The sequence below is a fragment of the Salvelinus namaycush genome, unplaced genomic scaffold (assembly GCF_016432855.1).
Source record: "Salvelinus namaycush isolate Seneca unplaced genomic scaffold, SaNama_1.0 Scaffold632, whole genome shotgun sequence".
In the NCBI taxonomy this organism is placed as follows: domain Eukaryota; kingdom Metazoa; phylum Chordata; class Actinopteri; order Salmoniformes; family Salmonidae; genus Salvelinus; species Salvelinus namaycush.
Genome location: NW_024061345.1, coordinates 77,484 through 101,188, shown reverse-complemented (window position 1 = coordinate 101,188; position 23,705 = coordinate 77,484). Strand labels below are relative to the sequence as shown.

Genomic DNA, 23,705 nt, shown 5'->3' with positions numbered 1-23,705 from the left:
ATTTGCTGTACACCATCGATTTTTCAGAAATGTTTTATGATGAGTATTTAGGTATTTGACGTTGGTGTCTGTAATTACTCTGGCTGCTTCGGTCCTATTTGTGACGGTAGCTGTGATGGTAGCTGCAATGTAAAACTGATTTATACCTCAAATATGCAAATTTTTCGAACAAAACATAGATTTATTGTATAACATGTTATAAGACTGTCATCTGATGAAGTTGTTTCTTGGTTAGTTTGGTTGGTTCTTGGTTAGTTAGGTTGGCTTTGTGCATGCTACCTGTGCTGTGAAAAATGTCTGTCCTTTTTTGTATTTGGTGGTGAGCTAACATAAATATATGTGGTGTTTTCGCTGTAAAACATTTTAAAAATCGGACATGTTGGCTGGATTCACAAGATGTTTATCTTTCAAATGCTGTATTGGACTTGTTAATGTGTGAAAGTTAAATATTTCTAAAAAATATCTTTTGAATTTCGCGCTCTGCCTTTTCAGTGGAATGTGGGAGGAGTTCCGCTAGCGGAACGCCAGAGCCAGACAGGTTAAGTGGCCTCGTACTCTGTTCTAGATCATATAATATGCATATTATTATTACTATTGGATAGAAAACACTCTGAAGTTTCTAAAACTGTTTGAATTATATCTGTGAGTAAAACAGAACTCATTTGGCAGCAAACTTCCATACAGGAAGTGAAAAATCTGAAAACGAGGCTCTGTTTCAGGGCCTGCCTATTCAACTGGCTTTTATTTATCGATATGTATGCACTTCATACGCCTTCCACTAGATGTCAACAGGCAGTGGAAGGTGGAATGGGGTGTCTAGCTTGATCTGAGGCCGAACAAGAGCTTTTGGAGTGACAGGTCCGGTATTTGCTTTGTCTTCGACGGCGCGCGAGGGACCTCGACATTGTCTTCTGAAAAGCGTTCGGGTATACACGGCGAATATCTCCGGCTCTGATTTTATTTGATACATATGATAATAACATCATAAAGTAGGTTTTTTCAACCGAGTTTTATCAGTTTATTCAACGTTTATTGGGACTTTTGGAGTTTTCCGTTCTTTGCGCCAAGAGAGGATGGGAATGTTAGCAACCTTGGCTAGCATTGTGGCGCGAATTCGACAGAAGAAATGGACATTCTAAAACCAAACAACGATTTATTCTGGAAATAGGACTCCTTGTACAACATTCTGATGGGAGCTCAGCAAAAGTAAGACAACATTTATGATGTTATTTCGTATTTCTGTGTAATATGTTGATGCCTATTCTCCGCCGTGTTGGTGAGCGCTGTCTCACAATAACCCAAGCTGTATGTTGTGGTAAAGTTATTTTTAAAAATCGAACACAGCGGTTGCATTATTAAGAACCAGTGTATCTTTCATTTGCCATACAACAAGTATTTTTATGTAAAGTTTATGATGAGTTCTTTGGTCAGATTAGGTGAGTGTCCAAAATATCTCCGGACATTCTGGGGAAATGTTGCTACGTATTCACAATGTATAACCACGATTTGCAGCTCCAAATATGCACATTTTCGAACAAAACATAAATGTATTCTATAACATGATGTTATAAGACTGTCATCTGATGAAGTTGTCCAAAGGTTAGTGATTAATTTTATATATATTGCTGGTTTTTGCGAAAGCTACCTTTGCGGTGAATAAATGCGTTTGTGTGTTTGGCTATTGTGGTAAGCTAATATAATTCTATATTGTGTTTTCGCTGTAAAACACTTAAGAAATCGGAAATATTAGCTGGATTCACAAGATGTTTATCTTTCATTTGCTGTACACCATGTATTTTTCATAAATGTTTTATGATGAGTATTTATGAATTTCATGTTGCTCTCTGTAATTATTCTGGCTGCTTTGGTGCTATTTTTGATGGTGGCTGCAATGTAAAACTATGATTTATACCTCAAATATGCACATTTTTGAACAAAACATAAATGTATTGTATAACATGTTATAAGACTGTCATCTGATGAAGTTGTTTCTTGGTTAGTGACTAATTTTATCTCTATTTTGTCGGTTTTGTGAAAGCTACCTATGCGGTGGAAACATGGTGAAAATATGCGGTTGTGTGTTTGGCTATTGTGGTTAGCTAATAGAAATACATATTGTGTTTTCGCTGTAAAACATTTTAAAAATCGGAAATGATGGCTGGATTCACAAGATATTTATCTTTCATTTGCTGTATTGGACTTGTGATTTCATGAAAATTATATTATATGATATCCCTGTCCCGTTAGGCTAGGCTATGCTAGTCAGCTTTTTTGATGAGGAGGATCCCGGATCCGGGAGGGTGATGAAGTAGAGGTTGTTTAATGTGCAGGGTGGCTGGAAGTGGGAGTGAAAGTCTGTAACATAAAGGGACAATTCTCATTCCTCCCCCCACGTCATCTCCCCTTCAGCTGCCATCTTAGTTACGCCTGGCCGCTCCATTCTCTGTACATCCGCCCCACACCACAACACAGCCTTCCTGAATGGGAGTCCACCAGTGTCTTTGTGTGTGTGTTTGCGTGCGTGTCAACCGGTTTTTGTATGTGTGTGTGCGTGCGTGCGTGCGTGTGTGCGTGCGTGCGTGCGTGGGTGCGTGGGTGTGTGTATGAAGCAGAGCACTGGGCTGTTTTTAAACTTAGATAAAACAGCGTGCAGGCTGGGAACTGGGGGGGAGGATTACAGGGAGATGATTGCACTGGGAGAGAGGGTGGTTAAAATGCTTCACACACACACACACACACGCATGCACACGTCACTTAGACACTCAACAGAGTGTATAACATCAGGAATCGGTATGGATAATTGTCATCAGTATGGAAGAACATAAATCAGTCTATATGACTCGTGGGGCCTTCAGACAGACATATCTTATAGCATATTTGCTGCTGCTCCCTGCTCAGATGGATCTACAGAAAGAATAGAATAATAAGTGTTTCTGTTTAGTGTGTGAGGGTGAGTGTGTGTGTATACATATATACATATACAGTGGGGAGAACAAGTATTTGATACACTGCCGATTTTGCAGGTTTTCCAACTTACAAGGCATGTAGAGGTCTGTAATTTTTATCATAGGTACACTTCAACTGTGAGAGATGGATTCTAAAACAAAAATCTAGAAAATCACATTGTATGATTTTTAAGTAATTCATTTGCATTTTATTGCATGACATAAGTATTTGATACATCAGAAAAGCAGAACTTAATATTTGGTACAGAAACCTTTGTTTGCAATTACAGAGATCATACGTTTCCTGTAGTTCTTGACCAGGTTTGCACACACTGCAGCAGGGATTTTGGCCCACTCCTCCATACAGACCTTCTCCAGATCCTTCAGGTTTCGGGGCTGTCGCTGGTCAATACGGACTTTCAGCTCCCTCCAAAGATTTTCTATTGAGTTCAGGTCTGGAGACTGGCTAGGCCACTCCAGGACCTTGAGATGCTACTTACGGAGCCACTCCTTAGTTGCCCTGGCTGTGTGTTTCGGGTCGTTGTCATGCTGGAAGACCCAGCCACGACCCATCTTCAATGCTCTTACTGAGGGAAGGAGGTTGTTGGCCAAGATCTCGCGATACATGGCCCCATCCATCCTCCCCTCAATACGGTGCAGTCGTCCAGTCCCCTTTGCAGAAAAACATCCCCAAAGAATGATGTTTCCACCTCCATGCTTCACGTTTGGGATGGTGTTCTTGGGGTTGTACTCATCCTTCTTCTTCCTCCAAACACGGCGAGTGGAGTTTAGACCAAAAAGCTCTATTTTTGTCTCATCAGACCACATGACCTTCTCCCATTCCTCCTCTGGATCATCCAGATGGTCATTGGCAAACTTCAGACGGGCCTGGACATGCGGTGGCTTGAGCAGGCGGACCTTACGTGCGCTGCAGGATTTTAATCCATGTAGTGGATGTGTTACTAATGGTTTTCTTTGAGACTGTGGTCCCAGCTCTCTTCAGGTCATTGACCAGGTCCTGCCGTGTAGTTCTGCGCTGATCCCTCACCTTCCTCATGATCATTGATGCCCCACGAGGTGAGATCTTGCATGGAGCCCCAGACCGAGGGTGATTGACCGTCATCTTGAACTTCTTCCAATTTCTAATAATTGCACCAACAGTTGTTGCCTTCTCACCAAGCTGCTTGCCTATTGTCCTGTAGCCCATCCCAGCCTTGTGCAGGTCTACAATTTTATCCCTGATGTCCTTACACAGCTATCTGGTCTTGGCCATTGTGGAGAGGTTGGAGTCTGTTTGATTGAGTGTGTGGACAGGTGTCTTGTATACAGGTAACGAGTTCAAACAGGTGCAGTTAATACAGGTAATGAGTGGAGAACAGGAGGGCTTCTTAAAGAAAAACTAACAGGTCTGTGAGAGCCGGAATTCTAACTGGTTGGTAGGTGATCAAATACTTATGTCATGCAATAAAATGCAAATTAATTACTTAAAAATCATACAATGTGATTTGTGATCTCCCCACTGTATATATATGTGTGTGTGTGTGTGAGTGTGTGTGTGTGTATTTATATATATATATATATGTGTGTGTGTGTGTGTGTGTGTGTGTGTGTGTGTGTGTGTGTGTGTGTGTGTGTGTGTGTGTGTATATGTATGTGTGTGTGTGTGTGTGTGTGTGTGTGTGTGTGTGTGTGTGTGTGTGTGTGTGTGTGTGTGTGTGTGTGTGTGTGTGTGTGTGTGTGTGTGTGTGTGTGTGTACAATTGAAGTCAGAAGTTTACGTACACCTCAGCCAAATACATTTAAACTCAGTTTTGCACAATTCCTGACATTTAATACTAGTAAAAATTCCCTGTCTTAGGTCAGATAGGATCACCACTTTATTTTAAGAATGTGAAATATCAGAATAATAGTAGGGAGAATGATTTATTTCAGCTGTTATTTCTTTCATCACATTCTCAGTTGGTCAGAAGTTTACATACACTCAATTAGTATTTGGTAGCATTGCCTTTAAATTGTTTCCACAAGCTTCCCACAATAAATTGGGTGAATTTTGGCCCATTCCTCCTGACAGAGCTGGTGTAACTGAGTCAGGTTTGTAGGCCTCTTTGCTCGCACACGCTTTTTCAGGTCTGCCCACAAATTTTCTATGGGATTGAGGTCAGGGCTTTGTGATGGCCACTCCAATACCTTGACTTTGTTGTCCTTAAGCCATTTTGCCACAACTTTAGAAGTATGCTTGGGGTCATTGTCCAGTTGGAAGACCCATTTACGACCAAGCTTTAACTTCCTGACGGATGTCTTGAGATGTTGCTTCAATATATCCACATAATTTTCCTTTCCTCATGATGCCATCTATTTTGTGAAGTGCACCAGTCCCTCCTGCAGCAAAGCAGCACCACAACATGATGCTGCCACCCCCATGCTTCACGGTTGGGATGGTGTTCTTCGGCTTGCAAGCTTTCCCCCTTTTCCTCCAAACATAACGATGGTCATTATGGCCAAACAGTTATATTTTTGTTTCATCAGACCACAGGACATTTCTCCAAAATTACAATCTTTGTCCCCATGTGCAGTTGCAAACCGTAGTCTGGCTTTTTTATGGCGGTTTTTCGAGCAGTGGCTTGTTCCTTGCTGAGCGGCCTTTCAGGTTATGTCGATATAGGACTCGTTTTACTGTGGATATAGATACTTTTGTACCTGTTTCCTCCAGCATCTTCACAAGGTCCTTTGCTGTTGTTCTGGGATTGATTTGCACTTCTCGCACCAAAGTACGTTCATCTCTAAGAGACAGAACGCGTCTCCTTCCTGAACGGTATGATGGCTGCGTGGTCCCATGGTGTTTATACTTGCATACTATTGTTTTTTTTTATTTATTTTTATTTTTTTATTTTTTTATTTTTTTATTTTTTTAAAAAAAATTCTCTGGGGGGTGGATCAGCTTAATATTGCGGAAAGAATGTTGCTTCCAATGTAATTGTCTGCATCATTTCCAATCCCCCATATTTTTTTGGGTAAATATATATATCCATTCACGTATGCATACATATACACATATATACATACACATACCTACATAGACATACATACTTTTTTTAAAGAGTATACCTTTATTATTATTCCCCGCAAACCCTACCACCGATCCCCCAATTGGAGTAAACTGATAAACATTTCTGTTTTTACCTTCAATTTATACATCTTATACACATTTTACAGACACAGTCTACTTTATAATAGTTCTCTCTTGTTTGTTCTTAGTCCTTCCTCTATTTCTGTTGTCCATCCAGTTTGATTTCCACTTGTAACTGTGCTATTTCACAATAGCTCCGCACCTATACACATTTCACAGATCCCGTATGCCCTACATTGTTTATCTTGTTATTAGTCCCACCCTTCAGCTCCACTCAACCTTTCCCATCTATCTTCCAACATCATCCATTTCGGATTTTTATTTGCCATATATTTTTCAACTGTGCTGTGATGCTTCACAAAAGATTTGAATCTTCCTATTCTCATAGCTTCCACGGATTGTAAATTAAAAATAAACATTTTTGCTAAAATAATTATTATATTATTGATTGATTGACTATGGCTTTTCAAATCCCCCAGTATTGCTATCTGTAGCGTTAGTTCTACGCAAATGTTGCAATTCTTCAACCATTCCTGGACCTGTGACCAAAAACGAGCTACATGCGGACAATACCAAAATAAATGGTCTAATGACTCTGCCTCCTCACAGCAGAATCTACAGAGCTGGGAAGATTGTATCCCCCATATATATAACATTCTATTAGTTGCAAGAATTTTGTACAATAATTTAAATTGAAAAATTCGAAGTTTTGAATCCGGCGTTGTTTTGCGTATCAATTCATAAACCATGTGCCATGGAATGGGTACATCGAAAATCTCTTCCCAACTATTTTGCAATTTATATGGCACAGCTGTAAGTTTTTTGGTCCTTAAATGAAATTGGTATATGTTTTTATTTATCACACTTTTCTTTAACCATTTATGTTCTTTAATATAAGGCCGACATACAAGTTCCTTACTTTTATCCCCTTCCACCTGCCTCTTCCATTTTTGTGGTAATGCTGCAATTAATTGGTTGTAATTTTGGGTAGAGCAGACATTTCCATATGTCTGTGTTAGCTGCATGTGTGACATTACTCCACCAGTCCTATTTATGATATCATTCACAAAAATTATACCTTTTTTAAACATTTCTTCGATAAATACAGTTTTTTTTATCAATTACTATATTTGAATTTAACCACAAGATTTGTTGTACTATTTGTTCCGTCCTTTCAGGTGGATTAAACTGAAATTGCAACCAACTTTCTAAGGCTTGTTTAAAAAATAAAGATATTTTGGAGATTATTTCCTTTTCAAGCAACCGAAAGTGAGCAGGTGTAATCTGAATAAAGGGAAAAAGGCCCTTCTTGAACATAGGATGAGACATTCGTACCAATCTACTAGAGAACCAGTTTGGATTTAAGTATAACTTTTGTATGACTGATGCCTTTAGTGAGAGGTCTAATGCTTTAATATTTAATAATTTCTGCCCTCCGAATTCATATTCGTTATATAAATAGGCCCTTTTAATTTTATCTGGCTTGCCGTTCCAAATAAAATTGAATATTTTTTGTTCATATAATTTAAAAAGCAGGTCACTAGGTGTAGGCAAAACCATAAGCAAATAGGTAAACTGTGATATGATTAAAGAGTTAATCAGGGTGATTTTCCCACAAATAGACAGGTATTTTCCTTTCCATGGTAGCAAGATCTTATCTATTTTTGCTAACTTTCTATAAAAATGTATTGGAGTGAGATCATTTCTTTCTTTTGGGATTTGTATACCGAGTATGTCCACATCACCGTCAGACCATTTAATTGGTAAACTACATGGCAATGTAAAATGTGTATTTTTTAGTGATCCAATACGTAATATGGTACATTTATCATAATTTGGTTTTAATCCAGAGAGGATAGCAAATGTATCTAGATCCTCTAAGAGGCCGTGGAGAGATTCTAGTTGTGGTTTTAAAAGAAAACATGAATCATCAGCGTACAATGACACCTTAGTTTTTAGGCCCTGGATTTCTAATCCCTTAATATTAATGTTTGATCTAATTTTAACAGCTAACATTTCGATGGCAATAATAAATAGATATGCCGATAGTGGACAACCTTGTTTTACTCCTCTAGATAGTTTAAAACTTTCTGAGATGTAGCCATTATTTACTATTTTACACCTAGGGTTACTATACATAATTTTTACCCATTTTATAAGAGATTCCCCAAAATTGAAATATTCTAGGCATTTATATATAAACTCCAGTCGTACTTTATCAAAAGCCTTTTCAAAATCAGCTATGAAAACCAGGCCTGGTGTCCCCGATATTTCATAGTGTTCTATTGTTTCCAGTACTTGCCTTATATTATCTCCAATGTATCGTCCATGTAAAAAACCTGTCTGATTAGGATGAATAATATCTGACAAAACTTTTTTTATTCTATGCGCCAAGCATTTTGCTAGGATTTTTGCATCACAACACTGAAGTGTAAGAGGTCTCCAATTTTTTAAATGGACTGGATCTTTATATATACCACTTGGGTCCTGTTTCAGTAATAATGATATCACACCTTCTTGTTGCGTGTCTGATAATCTATCATTTATATAGGAGTGGTTAAAACAAGCTAATAATGGTCCTTTGAGTATATCAAAAAAATGTTTGTATACTTCCACTGGTATGCCATCCAGTCCTGGAGTTTTCCCATCCTTAAAGGCCCCAATTGCATCAAGTAGTTCCTCCTCTGTAATTAGGCCTTCACATGAGTCTTTCTGTACAGATGTTAATTTTACATTATTATTAGGGAAAAAATCTATACAATTAGTTTCAGTTAGTGGAGATGGAGGAGCCTGAAACGAAAATATATTCTTAAAGTACTTTACTTCCTCTTTCAAAATATCATTTGGTGAATCATGCGTGACTCCATCATTTGTAACAAGTTTTAATACGTTTTTTTTGGTAGCATTTCTATATTGAAGATTGAAAAAGAATTTGGTGCATTTTTCCCCATATTCCATCCAGTTCGCTTTATTTTTGTAATATATTACACTGGATCTTTCTTGAATAAGTTCCTCCATTTCTTTTTGTTTTTCCTCTAACTTATTCTGTGCCTCTATGGTACCGTTTTTATTGTTATCTAACTGTACTGTTAGTCCTTCAATTTCCTTTGTTAATATGGACTCTTTTGATCGAAATTGCTTTTGTTTTATAGATGAGTACTGAATTGCATGGCCTCTAAAGGCACACTTAAAAGTGTCCCATACAATATGGGGATCTGCTGTACCTATGTTATGTCTAAAAAAGTCAGTTATAAATTCTTCTGTCCTAGTTCTAAACAATTTATCATCTAGTAGGCTTTGATTAAATTTCCAATATCCTCGCCCACGTGGAAATTCTGTAAGAGTAATATATATGCCAATTATGTGATGGTCCGACCGCATTCTGTCCCCTATCAAACACTTTTTAACTTTTGGTGCCAGAGAGAATGATATAAGAAAGTAGTCAAGGCGACTAGCTTGATTAAGCCTCCGCCATGTATATCTCACTAGGTCAGGGTATTTAAGTCTCCATATATCCACTAATTCCAATATATCCATGACATTCCTGATTTCCTTAAGTGCCTGAGGGTGATAGTTTGTAGTGTGATTTCCTTTCCGGTCCATAGAGGTATTTAAGACCGTATTAAAATCTCCCACTATAATAATAGAGTCTAGTGTTGCTTGTAGAGTTGATACATTCTTATATATATTGTCAAAGAAGCTTGGATCATCATTATTCGGACCGTATAGGTTAATAAGCCATATATGTTTATTGTCCAATAACATATTTAAAATAATCCATCTACCTTGAGGATCTGTTTGGACAAGTTGCACATTTGGATCAAAGTTATTATTAATTAAAACCATCACCCCTTTTGAATTTCTTTGCCCATGGGAGAAATATATTTCGCCCCCCCAGTTCTTTTTCCACAAAACTTCATCTAAAACTGTTGAATGGGTTTCCTGTAAACAGTAGATATTATAATCCTTCTCTTTTAGCCAGGTAAATACTGATCGTCTTTTCTTATTATCTGCTAAGCCATTACAATTGTAACTGGCTATACTTATTTCACCACTTACCATAATGAGACACACCTTTCAATTATTTTTATCAAAATATATGTTTGTAAACGTCCTATTAAAAAGTAACATAATGATTGAGTGTCTATATAGTTGTACCATGACATTTGCATCTCCACTAAGCAAACCTCCAATTGGTCCCCACTATTCCACCCGCCAAAAGCCCCCATCTCGAGTTGGGTTGTCATCCCAATGCCCGGCAGACCACCCCCGACCCCCCGCATTGCACAGCCCCGGACCGACTGGGATCCATCCTTCGAAAAGTGCACACAGCACCATCCACCGAACCGAAGCAGATCCATTGCCAAATGCATTTCCATCGCCCTCACCTCGATTTTTATTACATATTGCTGTGAATCATCCTCTATAGTCCCTAACATCTTTTACTTCTTCCTTCGCAACAGTTGTGGGATACACACATACACCCACACACATTCAGCCCTTACCCCCACACAACCATAAGCTCACCCTCTCAACAATTGCACCATCCCAGAGCCCAACTCAAGATGGGTCATGATTTACAAATGTACTTGCAGTTGCAGCTGCATGAGAAGGCCTGCAAGACCGCGCAAAAAATGAGCATAAATGTAGAGATTTATTTACCATTTTCACATCCTAGATGATGGAGGTCAAATGTACACCTTCTTCCTGAAACACCCACAATACGGTCATCCATTTTGACCATGTTCCCAAGCATCTCCATGCAGTCCGATTGGTTTCGTGCCACCAGGGCCACAATAATATACCCCCTCTCTGAATGTCCGAGTGTGACCCCCTCCCCATGGGTTACTGCAGCTAGTGTTGCCAGCACTGCCACTGCCTGGGTGGGGGCACCCCACCGGAATCCCCACCGGCTAGGTACAAGGTCGTCAAGGTTCTCATTAGCAGCTTTGAGAATTTCCTTGTTTATTATGCTCTCCCTTTAGGGGGCTTTGGCTTTGCAGGACCAACCCTGCCAAGCAGGCTCAGAATCTTGAGGGGGCAGTGCTGCTCTTGGTCCCTGACCTCATTTTGGCTGCATACAGACCGCTTACAGCATGCACATAAAACAGTTAGGGACTTCTCCTTAGTATCTGGGCCATTCATGTGGGTGTCTAGGGTATAGGGCCATGGACCGTACCATTAAAATAGGATAATAAATAATTAGATATAATTTATTTTAAAAATGTAGTTCCCCATGATAGGACAATAAATAAATAAGACGTATAATTCATTATAAAAGTATATCCATCATCTGAACAACATTGAAAGCCCTCTCATACCCGGCCCACAGCAATACACTGGCTCTGGGATATGCAACTATTTCATTACTCACTCACTCAACTTTCCAAACATAACAAATAAAAATAAACACACACCACACCATCCACACATACTGTGCCTTCTGTTTACTTAGTTTTTATCTTCACTATGTAGAAATAGTGCTTGTGTTCAATTAGTTATATGTGAAGATTTATAGAAAAGCTATATTTTGTATTGTATTGTTACAATCAGTAACCGGGCTTGAATTGTGTTTATTTTCCTCATCTATGAGAACTTTGTAATTTTTAAAATAACCATGGAGTAATCTTTGTGTCTCTGAACAACTGGTTATCAATATATAGTTTATCAACGACGAGAGCTACTCGTTTCGCTTTTAATCTATTTTCTTTGAAAATTGGATACAGAACTTTGCGCCGTTCTGCAATTTCTTTCGGAAACTGATCATTCATGCCAATTTTGGTCCCAGCAAGTCTTTTACCCAGGCTTTTAACCATTATTTTATCTTTAAATGAAGCAAATTTGGCAACGATTGGGCGTTCGTACCTCTGCCCTCTCTGTCCGAGGCGGTGTACACGTTCAAGTTGGATCTTATCGATATCTTCGCGTGGAATCTGAAGCGCTGCAAAAAGGAACTCTCTAACTACAGATTCAGGAACCTCTCCTTCTTTCTCTTGGATACCTGTAAGTACCAAATTCTCTCTCATGGATCTAGTTTGTATGTCCAGTAAGCATTCCTTCAGAACGTTGTTCTCCTTTTTAAATTTATTCATTTCGGTTTCAATCTTATTGACTGTCCCTTTTAGCGCGTGTGTTTCCTTCTCCAAAGCCGCAGCTTTTTCATCACTCATCTCTAGGCTTGCCTTCAACTCTTTTATATCTTTACTAACTAATTCAAGTATACCCAGTTTGTCATTTATTGATTTTAGCAGATCGGTTTCGACCTTTACCATTGCCGGTGGTGAGAATATTAGATCATCAATGTCGGTTGAGGAGTCACGTTTTCGTTTTTGAATCGGTTCCCCTGTCTTACTCTCCGTCATGTTTGGGTGTTGCTTGTTTTCGTAATATTTGTCGATAAATGTCTCTAGTCTTAGGATTTGTTTTGTGTTATTATCCAGATTGAAGGTTATCACCCACCAGATTATTTAGTGCTAATATTTTAGTCTAATTTAGCAGATATTTCGAATATTATGTTTTATCTTGAGGCGCTCTACATAACTTCGTTCAGTCCGCCATTACCTTTACGTTACCTTTACGTCCGCCGTCTACGTCCTCACACCCTACCCTACCTACTTGCATACTATTGTTTGTTTCAGATGAACGTGGCACTTTCAGGCATTTGGAAATTGCTCCCAAGGATGAACCAGACTTGAGGAGGTCTACACATTATTTTCTGAGGTCTTGGCTGATTTCTTTTGATTTTCCCATGATGTCAAGCAAAGAGGCACTGAGTTTGAAGGTAGGTCTTGAAATACATCCACAGGTACACCTCCAATTGACTCAAATTGTAACGATTGTTCTCCTCCTCGTCTGAGGAGGAGCATGGATCGGACCAAAACGCAGCTTGTGGAGAATACGTTTGATTTATTTTTAAAGAAGATGAAACGAAGAACACTGAAAAAACTATATAAAACAACAAACGACGTCAACAGACCTGAACATGTGAACTTACATATAACGAAGAAGGCACGAACAGGATCAGACTAAACAAACGAAACAGTCCCGTGTGGTACAAACACTGACACGGAAAACAATCACCCACAAACAAACGGTGTGAACAGCCTACCTAAATATGGTTCTCAATCAGAGGAAACGTAAAACACCTGCCCCTGATTGAGAACCATATCAGGCTAATTAACAATGAACCTAAACATAGAAACACATAACATAGAATGCCCACCCAGCTCACGTCCTGACCATACTAAACAAAGACAAAATAAAGGAAATAAGGTCAGGAACGTGACAGTACCCCCCTCCCCCCCAAGGTGCGGACTCCGGCCGCAAAACCTGAACCTATAGGGGAGGGTCTGGGTGGGCATCTGTCCACGGTGGCGGCTCTGGCTCTGGACGTTGTCCCCACCCCACCATAGTCAATCCCCGCTTCCGTGGCCTCCTCCTAACGACCACCCTCCATATTAACCCCACTGGATTAAGGGGCAACACCGGACTGAGGGGCAGCACCGGACTGAGGGGCAGCACCGGACTGAGGGGCAGCACCGGACTGAGGGGCAGCTCCGGACTGAGGGGCAGCTCCGGACTGAGGGGCAGCTCCGGACTGAGGGGCAGGTCATGGCTGGCTGACGGCTCTGGCTGGTCATGGCTGGCTGACGGCTCTGGCTGGTCATGGCTGGCTGACGGCTCTGGCTGGTCATGGCTGGCTGACGGCTCTGGCTGGTCATGGCTGGCTGACGGCTCTGGCTGGTCATGGCTGGCTGACGGCTCTGGCTGGTCATGGCTGGCTGACGGCACTGGCTGGTCATGGCTGGCGGGCGGCTCTGGCTGCTCCTGTCTGGCGGGCGGCTCTGGCTGCTCCTGTCTGGCGGGCGGCACTGGCTGCTCCTGTCTGGCGGGCGGCTCTGGCTGCTCCTGTCTGGAGGGCGGCTCTGGCTGCTCCTGTCTGGCGGGCGGCTCTGGCTGCTCCTGTCTGGCGGGCGGCTCTGGCTGCTCCTGTCTGGCAGACGGCTCTGGCTGCTCCTGTCTGGCGGACGGCTCTAGCGGCTCCTGTCTGGCGGACGGCTCTAGCGGCTCCTGACTGACGGACGGCTCTAGCGGCTCAGGACAGACGGGCGGCTTTGAAGGCTCACGACAGACGGGCAGTTCAGGCGGCTCTGGGCAGACGGGCAGTGCAGGCGGCTCTGGGCAGACGGGCAGTACAGGCGGCTCTGGGCAGACGGGCACACCTGTAGGGAGGAGACGGAGAGACAGCCTGGTGCGTGGGGCTGCCACAGGACCCACCAGGCTGGAGAGACCTACAGGAGGCTTGATGTTAAGAGGAGGCACCTGAAGGACCGGGCTGTGGGGGAGCACTGGAGCTCTGGTGCGCAGCCTTGGCACCACTCCCCCAGGCTGGAATACTACTCCAGCCCGGACCCTCCAGAGTGCAGGCACAGGTTGAACCGGGCTGTGGATGAGCACTGGAGATCTAGTGCCTACTACGCGCACCTCTCCCTTAGGCTCCACTCCCACATTTGCCCGGTACGAGCGGAGCGCAGGCATAGGACGCACTGCACCCTCCCAGCGCCCCGGAGACACAGCACGCAGAGCCGGCGCAGGATACCCTGGACCGAAACTGCGTACCGGAGACCAGACGCGCTGAGCAGGCACAATACGCCCCGGCTGGATGCCCACACTCACATGACACTTTCGGGGGGCTGCCCTATAGCGCACCGGGCTATGGGCACGCACTGGCGACACCGTGCGCTTAACCGCATAACACGGTGCCTGACCAGTAACGCGTTGCTTATGATAAGCACGAGGAGTGCGCTCAGGTCTGCTACCTGGCTTAGCCACACTCCTCTCTATCCCCCCCCCAAAAAAAAAATTCTGGGGCTGCCTCTCGTACCTGTCGCGCTGCCGTGCTGCCTCCTCATATCGCCGCCGCTCAACTTTCGCTTCCTCCAGCTCAGCTTTGGGGCGGCGATATTCCACAGCCTGTGCCCAGGGTCCTTCTCCGTTCAAAATCTCCTCCCATGTCCAGGAAGTCCTGGGATTTCTGCCGTTGCTTTCTCCCACGCTGCTTGGTCCTTGGTTGGTGGGTGATTCTGTAACGATTGTTCTCCTCCTCGTCTGAGGAGGAGCATGGATCGGACCAAAACGCAGCTTGTGGAGAATACATGTTTGATTTATTTTTAAAGAAGACGAAACGAAGAACACTGAAAAAACTATATAAAACAACAAACGACGTCAACAGACCTGAACATGTGAACTTACATATAACGAAGAACGCACGAACAGGATCAGACTAAACAAACGAAACACTAAAGACTATCACTGTAAAGGCAAGCAGTAAATGTACCAATATGCTAATTGATTGATAGGCATGCTTCTACTACAGTAAACTGGGAGTGTCTCTCACACACACACATACACACACACACACACACACACACACACACACACACACACACACACACACACACACACACACACACACACACACACACACACACACACACACACACACACACACACACACACACACACACACACACACACAGAGTGTGTACATACCTTCATCCTGAAGAAGGTGATGCTGGTGAGAAGGTCCACAGTAGACTTCAGGTCCTGGAGACGCTCTGGGTTACCAGCTGGGAAATTATCCTGCAGGAGAAAATAATGAAGAGATTGGTTCTCTCTCTCCTGCTCCCTTCTCATTCTCCATCTCTCTACAGTTAAGGCTCTATTCAATCTGTATCACTGAAGTTAAGTGTTACAGCATGATTGACATTGGAAGGCAATGCTCTCGCGTTAACAGAGACTGTATTCATGGTAAACGCTGCATATGTCGGCTCAATGGGAAATGACCTTTACATTTCTATCACGCAACCTGGAACGCTTCATCCATACAGACTGAATAGAGCTCTTCATTTGTAATGCGCTTTTCATCTAAAAACAATCCCAAAGTGCTACAGTGTGTGTATTAGGATAATGAAACGAGGGTCATAGACAATAAGAAATAGCTATAAAGATCTGTTATTAACTAACTAACACTACCCAACAGATTCACAAAGGGAAACAGCAGCTAGTGGCAGTCTATTCCCCCCTGGAAACATACAGCATTATAACTAGGTAGGGTACGGCCCTCAAGGTGGGATCAGGTGCTGAAGGCCACTCGTCTCACAACCCTGTATCCCACGCAGTCTCATAATTCATTCACACATTGATATTGATGATGGGACACATCCAGCCATCATCAGTAAAGGAGTTTGATGTCTGGTCATAGTGTTAAAGCCCCTGTGTGATGGAAACCTCCATTCATGCTCAGAGCACCGTGACAGGAGAGCTTTCAGCACCTGCACCCTGATAGGCTGAGAAAAGGTGCTTGGTGAACTATACATTACTGCCCCCCACCCTCCCTTCTCTTTACCACAGACTGGCACGCACGCACGCACGCACACACACACACACACACACACACACACACACACACCTCCCAAGTAACTTTGAGACCAAACCTAATGAGACCAAACCCTAACCATTAGACCAATAACTGAGATTGTTACTCAGTGTTTGACAGAGTCTAAAACAGGCCTGATATCTGTGTGCTCTGATCTGAGGAGGAACTGTTCTGATTTTTGCCTGCTCGGGGCTCAATAGGTTTTGCTGTACTGCCAGTGATCTTTTAGAGTAGGCTGGTGAGGAAATGTCAGTGGATTCTTTACTGAGTCCGTTACATAAAGTCAACATGAACTCTAAATGAACAGAAGATGTGCATCCCAAAAAGCACCCTATTCCCTGTGTAGTGCACTACTTTGACCAGGACCCATAAGGCTCTCATCAAAAGTAGTGCACTACATAGGGAATATGGTGCAATTTGGGATGCACATAAACTCTCTGTCAATCACAAAAGTAATGCAGAATGATCATGGACTCAAAGTCTGTATGAAAGCATCAATTCCGCTCAGCCGCTGATCATCGACAAAACTCATTCACTAAACCATCATTCAACTGTGTATTGTGTTTGCAGCTAAATTGTCCTTACTTAGAACAACATCTTACATATTCACCCTAAACTAATATAAAATATCCATACTCTTAAAAGACATCCCAAATACAGTACCTCAACGTCTACCCAAAACAGACATCTTATATACCTCAACGTCTACCCTGAAACAACATCCTACCTAAACAGAAATCCTATATCCCTCAGTATCTACCATAAACCATCACCATAGAAACCTAAACAGACATCCTATATCCCTCAGTATCTACCATAAACCATCACCATAGAAACCTAAACAGACATCCTATATCCCTCAGTATCTACCATAAACCATCACTATATAAACCTAAACAGACATCCTATATCCCTCAGTATCTACCATAAACCATCACCATAGAAACCTAAACAGACATCCTATATCCCTCAGTATCTACCATAAACCATCACTATATAAACCTAAACAGACATCCTATATCCCTCAGTATCTACCATAAACCATCACCATAGAAACCTAAACAGACATCCTATATCCCTCAGTATCTACCATAAACCATCACCATAGAAACCTAAACAGACATCCTATATCCCTCAGTATCTACCATAAACCATCACCATAGAAACCTAAACAGACATCCTATATCCCTCAGTATCTACCATAAACCATCACCATAGAAACCTAAACAGACATCCTATATCCCTCAGTATCTACCATAAACCATCACTATATAAACCTAAACAGACATCCTATATCCCTCAGTATCTACCATAAACCATCACTATATAAACCTAAACAGACATCCTATATCCCTCAGTATCTACCATAAACCATCACCATAGAAACCTAAATGAACATTCCAGATCCCTCAGCCTCTACCATGTGACACGTTGGTATGAAGAGATTCAGAAGACAGACGCAGGAATGCGTAATAAGGTTTTTTATTTCACCCAAATTACAGCGTGCCATGTAAAGGCACAGGGGCGAAGACCAAACAAACACTATACAAAACACAGGGTTGAAACCCAAACAAAAGAGCGAGGAGTACCTCGAAAAAATAACACACACGCACAATGATTAACACACGGGACGAAACCCGTAATCATCTGCGCAATCCACAATGGCACGAAAGCTAAAACACACAGCACAGGTACTCACACGACCAACGGGCATAGTAACAATAATGGACAGCCCAATGGAAACCAAAGGGCAAACCAAAGGGCACTGAACGTCTACCCTAAATCAACATCGTATATCCCTCAGTTCCCCCTAAATGTACATATGCCTGAACGTCTACCCTAAATCAACATCGTATATCCCTCAGTTCCCCCTAAATGTACATATGCCTGAACGTCTACCCTAAATCAACATCCTATATCCCCAGTTCACCCTAAATATACATATGCCTGAACGTCTACCCTAAATCTACATCCTATATCCCCAGTTCACCCTAAATATACATATGCCTGAACGTCTACCCTAAATCTACATCCTATATCCCCAGTTCACCCTAAATGTACATATGCCTGAACGTCTACCCTAAATCTACATCCTATATCCCCAGTTCACCCTAAATGTACATATGCCTGAACGTCTACCCTAAATCTACATCCTATATCCCCAGTTCACCCTAAATGTACATATGCCTGAACGTCTACCCTAAATAGACAACCTATATCCCTCAATGTCTACTTCAACATGTAGCCTAAATAGACATCCTAGAAGTAGTGAATGGTAATGTATCACCATTACATTTATTTCATTCCAGCCATTCCAATGAGCCCCTCCTCCGATTTAAAGTGTCCACTGTCTGAAACAACACTCTGTATCCCTGAGCACCTGCTGTGAATCACTGACAGCAGAACCCGACAGGGGACATCACAGAGGGACAAATCAGCTGTTACACTGTGTCGCTGCATATTCTGACTCCCCTGACGAATACGTTTAAAAAGAGTGGGGGATACTCTCTCTCTGTCCATTCATCCCTCGGTTTTAGAGAAAAGCAAACTCAATCTGCTTCAGAATATCATTACGGAGAAATCCATACGCCGAGCGAGCGGAGAGACTGACTGGCCTGATCTGAATCTCATTACTGTACGATGACAAGAGGTGTGTGTGTGTGTGTGTGTGTGTGTGTGTGTGTGTGTGTGTGTGTGTGTGTGTGTGTGTGTGTGTGTGTGTGTGTGTGTGTGTGTGTGTGTGTGTGTGTGTGTGTGTGTGTGTGTGTGTCTGTGAATTGATGTGGGAGCAGAAGGGGAGCGGCAGCAGTCAGAAACAATGTGACATGTCCTGACTGCTTTCAATCAGAGTGTGAATAACACGACACCAGCAATCTGAAAAGACAAGCACAGTGAAAAACCTGCCCCGCTCTCTGTCTTTACCTCTATAATCACACAGTGAAAAACCTGCCCCGCTCTCTGCCTTTACCTCTATAATCACACAGTGAAAAACCTGCCCCGCTCTCTGTCTTTACCTCTATAATCACACATTGCAGTAGAAATTGAATGGGAGACACACACAGAAACTCACAGAATCACACAGAAACACACAGAAACACACAGAAACACACAGAAACACACAGAAACACACAGAAACAGCAAGGACAAAACAATCACCACATAGGAAGCAATATTTTTTGTGTCACATTATTTCACCAGCAACAATTCAACCACTGACAGTACAGTACAGTCAGGTCTAGTGTACAAGTCTAGTGGACAGGACTAGTGAACAGGACTAGTGAACAGGACTAGTGAACAGGACTAGTGGACAGGACTAGTGCACAGGACTAGTGAACAGGACTAGTGAACAGGACTAGTGAACAGGACTAGTGAACAGGACTAGTGGACAGGACTAGTGCACAGGACTAGTGGACAGGACTAGTGCACAGGACTAGTGGACAGGACTAGTGGACAGGACTAGTGGTCAGGACTAGTGGACATGACTAGTGTACAAGTGTAGCGGACAGGACTAGCGGACAGGACTAGTGCACAGGACTAGTGCACAGGACTACTGCACAGAACTAGGGCACAGGACTAGTGAACAGGACTAGTGGACAGGACTGGTGGACAGGACTAGTGGACAGGACTAGTGGACAGGACTAGTGAACAGGACTAGTGGACAGGACTGGTGGACAGGACTAGTGGACAGGACTAGTGAACAGGACTAGTGAACAGGACTAGTGAACAGGACTAGTGAACAGGACTAGTGGACAGGACTAGTGCACAGGACTAGTGGACAGGACTAGTGCACAGGACTAGTGAACAGGACTAGTGGACAGGACTAGTGGTCAGGACTAGTGGACATGACTAGTGTACAGGACTAGTGAACAGGACTAGTGGACAGGACTAGTGCACAGGACTAGTGGACAGGACTAGTGGACAGGACTAGTGGTCAGGACTAGTGGACATGACTAGTGTACAAGTGTAGTGGACAGGACTAGCGGACAGGACTAGTGCACAGGACTAGTGCACAGGACTACTGCACAGAACTAGGGCACAGGACTAGTGAACAGGACTAGTGGACAGGACTGGTGGACAGGACTAGTGGACAGGACTAGTGGACAGGACTAGTGAACAGGACTGGTGGACAGGACTGGTGGACAGGACTTGTGAACAGGACTTGTGAACAGGACTTGTGAACAGGACTCCTGTAGATAGAAATCATTACAACCATTCATCTCTAGGTACAACCCCTGGACAGATAATCCTATTATACATAGACACCCACTGTCTTACAACACTCTACAATACACACACACACACACACACACACACACACACACACACACACACACACACACACACACACACACACACACACACACACACACACACACACACACACACACACACACACACACACACACACACACAGAGAGAGTACAAACCCGGTACTTGGACAGATCAATCCTCAGAGAGTTGTGCAGCTGATCTAGAAGTTTGACAAATTTCTCTCTCTGTGAGAAAAACAGATATATAGATTTCTCCGTTAGTAAAGCAATCACACTGTGAGTTCAACTTAACTTTGAACTTCTAGTTTAATAAATTCGTTTTGGGGGGTATTTCAAAGGGTGGAGTATATTGTGTAGACGAGGAAACAAAAAACATTACAGTACTGATCAATATTAATGATTTCAGTCAGATGTTTTCAAATGCCCATAAACAATGTAGCTGAGAAGTGTGTGTAGATGAGTGTGTGTGTGTGCGCGTGCGTGTGTGTTCTCACCCCAAAGTTGGATGCAGCGAAGCGGTCGGAGGCAGAGATGTTGGTTGAGACGGTGGTGGTGTGGGCAAAGTAGGCGTTGATGTTGGCTAGCAGATTACTCATCACCGCTGGAACCCCCGGACACATGTACTTAGAGGACAAACAGGAGAAATGCCTGGGGGGAGAGAGGTGAGGGAGAGAGAGAGGAAGGGAAAGAGAGGGGGAGAGAGGGAGGTAAGGAGAGAGAGAGAAAGATATTAAAATACCAAAACACTAACTATTCTTTGAAGTGTTATTTAAGTAGTAACTTTCCTTTGATCATGAGAAGGAGGCGATTATTCAACTAGTAGAGGAATTATATGAGAGAGAGAGAGAGAGAGAGAGAGAGAGAGAGAGAGAGAGAGAGAGAGAGAGAGAGAGAGAGAGAGAGAGAGGTGTAGAGAGAGAGGTGTAGAGAGAGAGGTGTAGAGAGAGAGGTGTAGAGAGAGGTAGAGAGAGAGGTGTAGAGAGAGGTAGAGAGAGAGGTGTAGAGAGAGAGGTGTAGAGAGAGAGGTAGAGAGAGAGGTAGAGAGAGAAAGAAAGAGAGGTAGGTAGAGAGGTAGGTAGAGAAAGAAAGAAAGAGAGGTAGGTAGAGAAAGAAAGAAAGAGAGGTAGGTAGAGAAAGAAAGAAAGAGAGGTAGGTAGAGAAAGAAAGAAAGAGAGGTAGGTAGAGAAAGAAAGAAAGAGAGGTAGGTAGAGAAAGAAAGAAAGAAAGAGAGGTAGGTAGAGAAAGAAAGAAAGAGAGGTAGGTAGAGAAAGAAAGAAAGAAAGAGAGGTAGGTAGGTAGAGAAAGAAAGAGAGGTAGGTAGAGGTAGAGAAAGAAAGAGAGGTAGGTAGAGGTAGAGAAAGAAAGAGAGGTAGGTAGAGGTAGAGAAAGAAAGAGAGGTAGGTAGAGGTAGAGAAAGAAAGAGAGGTAGGTAGAGGTAGAGAAAGAAAGAGAGGTAGGTAGAGGTAGAGAAAGAAAGAGAGGTAGGTAGAGGTAGAGAAAGAAAGAGAGGTAGGTAGAGGTAGAGAAAGAAAGAGAGGTAGGTAGAGGTAGAGAAAGAAAGAGAGGTAGGTAGAGGTAGAGAAAGAAAGAGAGGTAGGTAGAGAGAGAGAAAGAAAGAGAGGTAGGTAGAGAGAGAGAAAGAAAGAGAAAGAGACTGAGAGAGAAAGAAAGAGAAAGAGACTGAGAGAGAAAGAGACTGAGAGAGAAAGAGACTGAGAGAGAAAGAGACTGAGAGAGAAAGAGACTGAGAGAGAAAGAGACTGAGAGAGAGACATTGAGAGAGAGGTAGAGAGGTAGAGAGGTAGATAGAGAGGTAGGTAGAGAGGTAGGTAGAGAGGTAGGTAGAGAGGTAGGTAGAGAGGTAGGTAGAGAGGTAGGTAGAGAGGTAGGTAGAGAGGTAGGTAGGTAGGTAGGTAGGTAGAGAGGTAGGTAGGTAGAGAGGTAGAGAAAGAAAGAGAGGTAGGTAGAGAGAGAGAAAGAAAGAGAGGTAGGTAGAGAGAGAGAACGAAAGAGAGGTAGGTAGAGAGAGAGAAAGAAAGAGAGGTAGGTAGAGAGAGAGAAAGAAAGAGAAAGAGACTGAGAGAGAAAGAGAGGTAGGTAGAGAGAGAAAGAGACTGAGAGAGAAAGAGACTGAGAGAGAAAGAGACTGAGAGAGAGACATTGAGAGAGAGGTAGAGAGAGGTAGAGAGGTAGAGAGGTAGAGAGAGGTAGAGAGGTAGAGATGTAGAGAGAGGTAGATAGGTAGAGAGGTAGAGAGGTAGAGAGGTAGGTAGAGAGGTAGGTAGAGAGGTAGAGAGGTAGGTAGGTAGAGAGGTAGGTAGGTAGAGAGGTAGGTAGGTAGAGAGGTAGGTAGGTAGAGAGGTAGGTAGGTAGAGAGGTAGGTAGGTAGAGAGGTAGGTAGAGAGAGAGAGAGGTAGGTAGAGAGAGAGAGGTAGGTAGAGAGAGAGAGGTAGGTAGAGAGAGAGAGGTAGGTAGGGAGAGAGAGAGGTAGGTAGAGAGAGAGAGGTAGGTAGAGAGAGAGAAAGAAAGAGAGGTAGGTAGAGAGAGAGAAAGAAAGAGAGGTAGGTAGAGAGAGAGAGAGGGAGAAAGAGAGGTAGGTAGAGAGAGAGAGAGGGAGAAAGAGAGGTAGGTAGAGAGAGAGAGAGGGAGAAAGAGAGGTAGGTAGAGAGAGAGAGAGGGAGAAAGAGAGAGAGGGAGAAAGAGAGAGAGAGAGAGACTGTGCTCATTCACATTCTGCTAGTTGTCATGTGATTCCCAGCAGTCTGGAACCAGCTAGAAGGTCAATAACAGGAAGATTAGAAAACTCTGAATGGAATTGTAATGTTCCTTTAAAACCGATACACACACACAAACAAACATGCCGCCCCTCACTCCATTGATCTTAGGAGCTGCTCCAAATACCAGCAACAAGAGACAGGCGACTAG

General features: G+C 42.8%; 1 protein-coding gene across 1 annotated transcript in view; it reads right to left on the bottom strand.

Moving 5' to 3' along the window:
- The window catches only part of LOC120042197 (protein unc-13 homolog C-like), a gene marked incomplete at its 3' end in the record, with an annotated part of 129,591 nt that overhangs the window by 43,568 nt on the left and 62,318 nt on the right, over positions 1 to 23,705 (bottom strand). Inside the window, 3 exon segments of the mRNA XM_038987074.1 lie at positions 15,624 to 15,713; positions 20,937 to 21,005; positions 21,275 to 21,428. Of these exon segments, the coding sequence (XP_038843002.1) occupies positions 15,624 to 15,713; positions 20,937 to 21,005; positions 21,275 to 21,428 (313 nt within the window).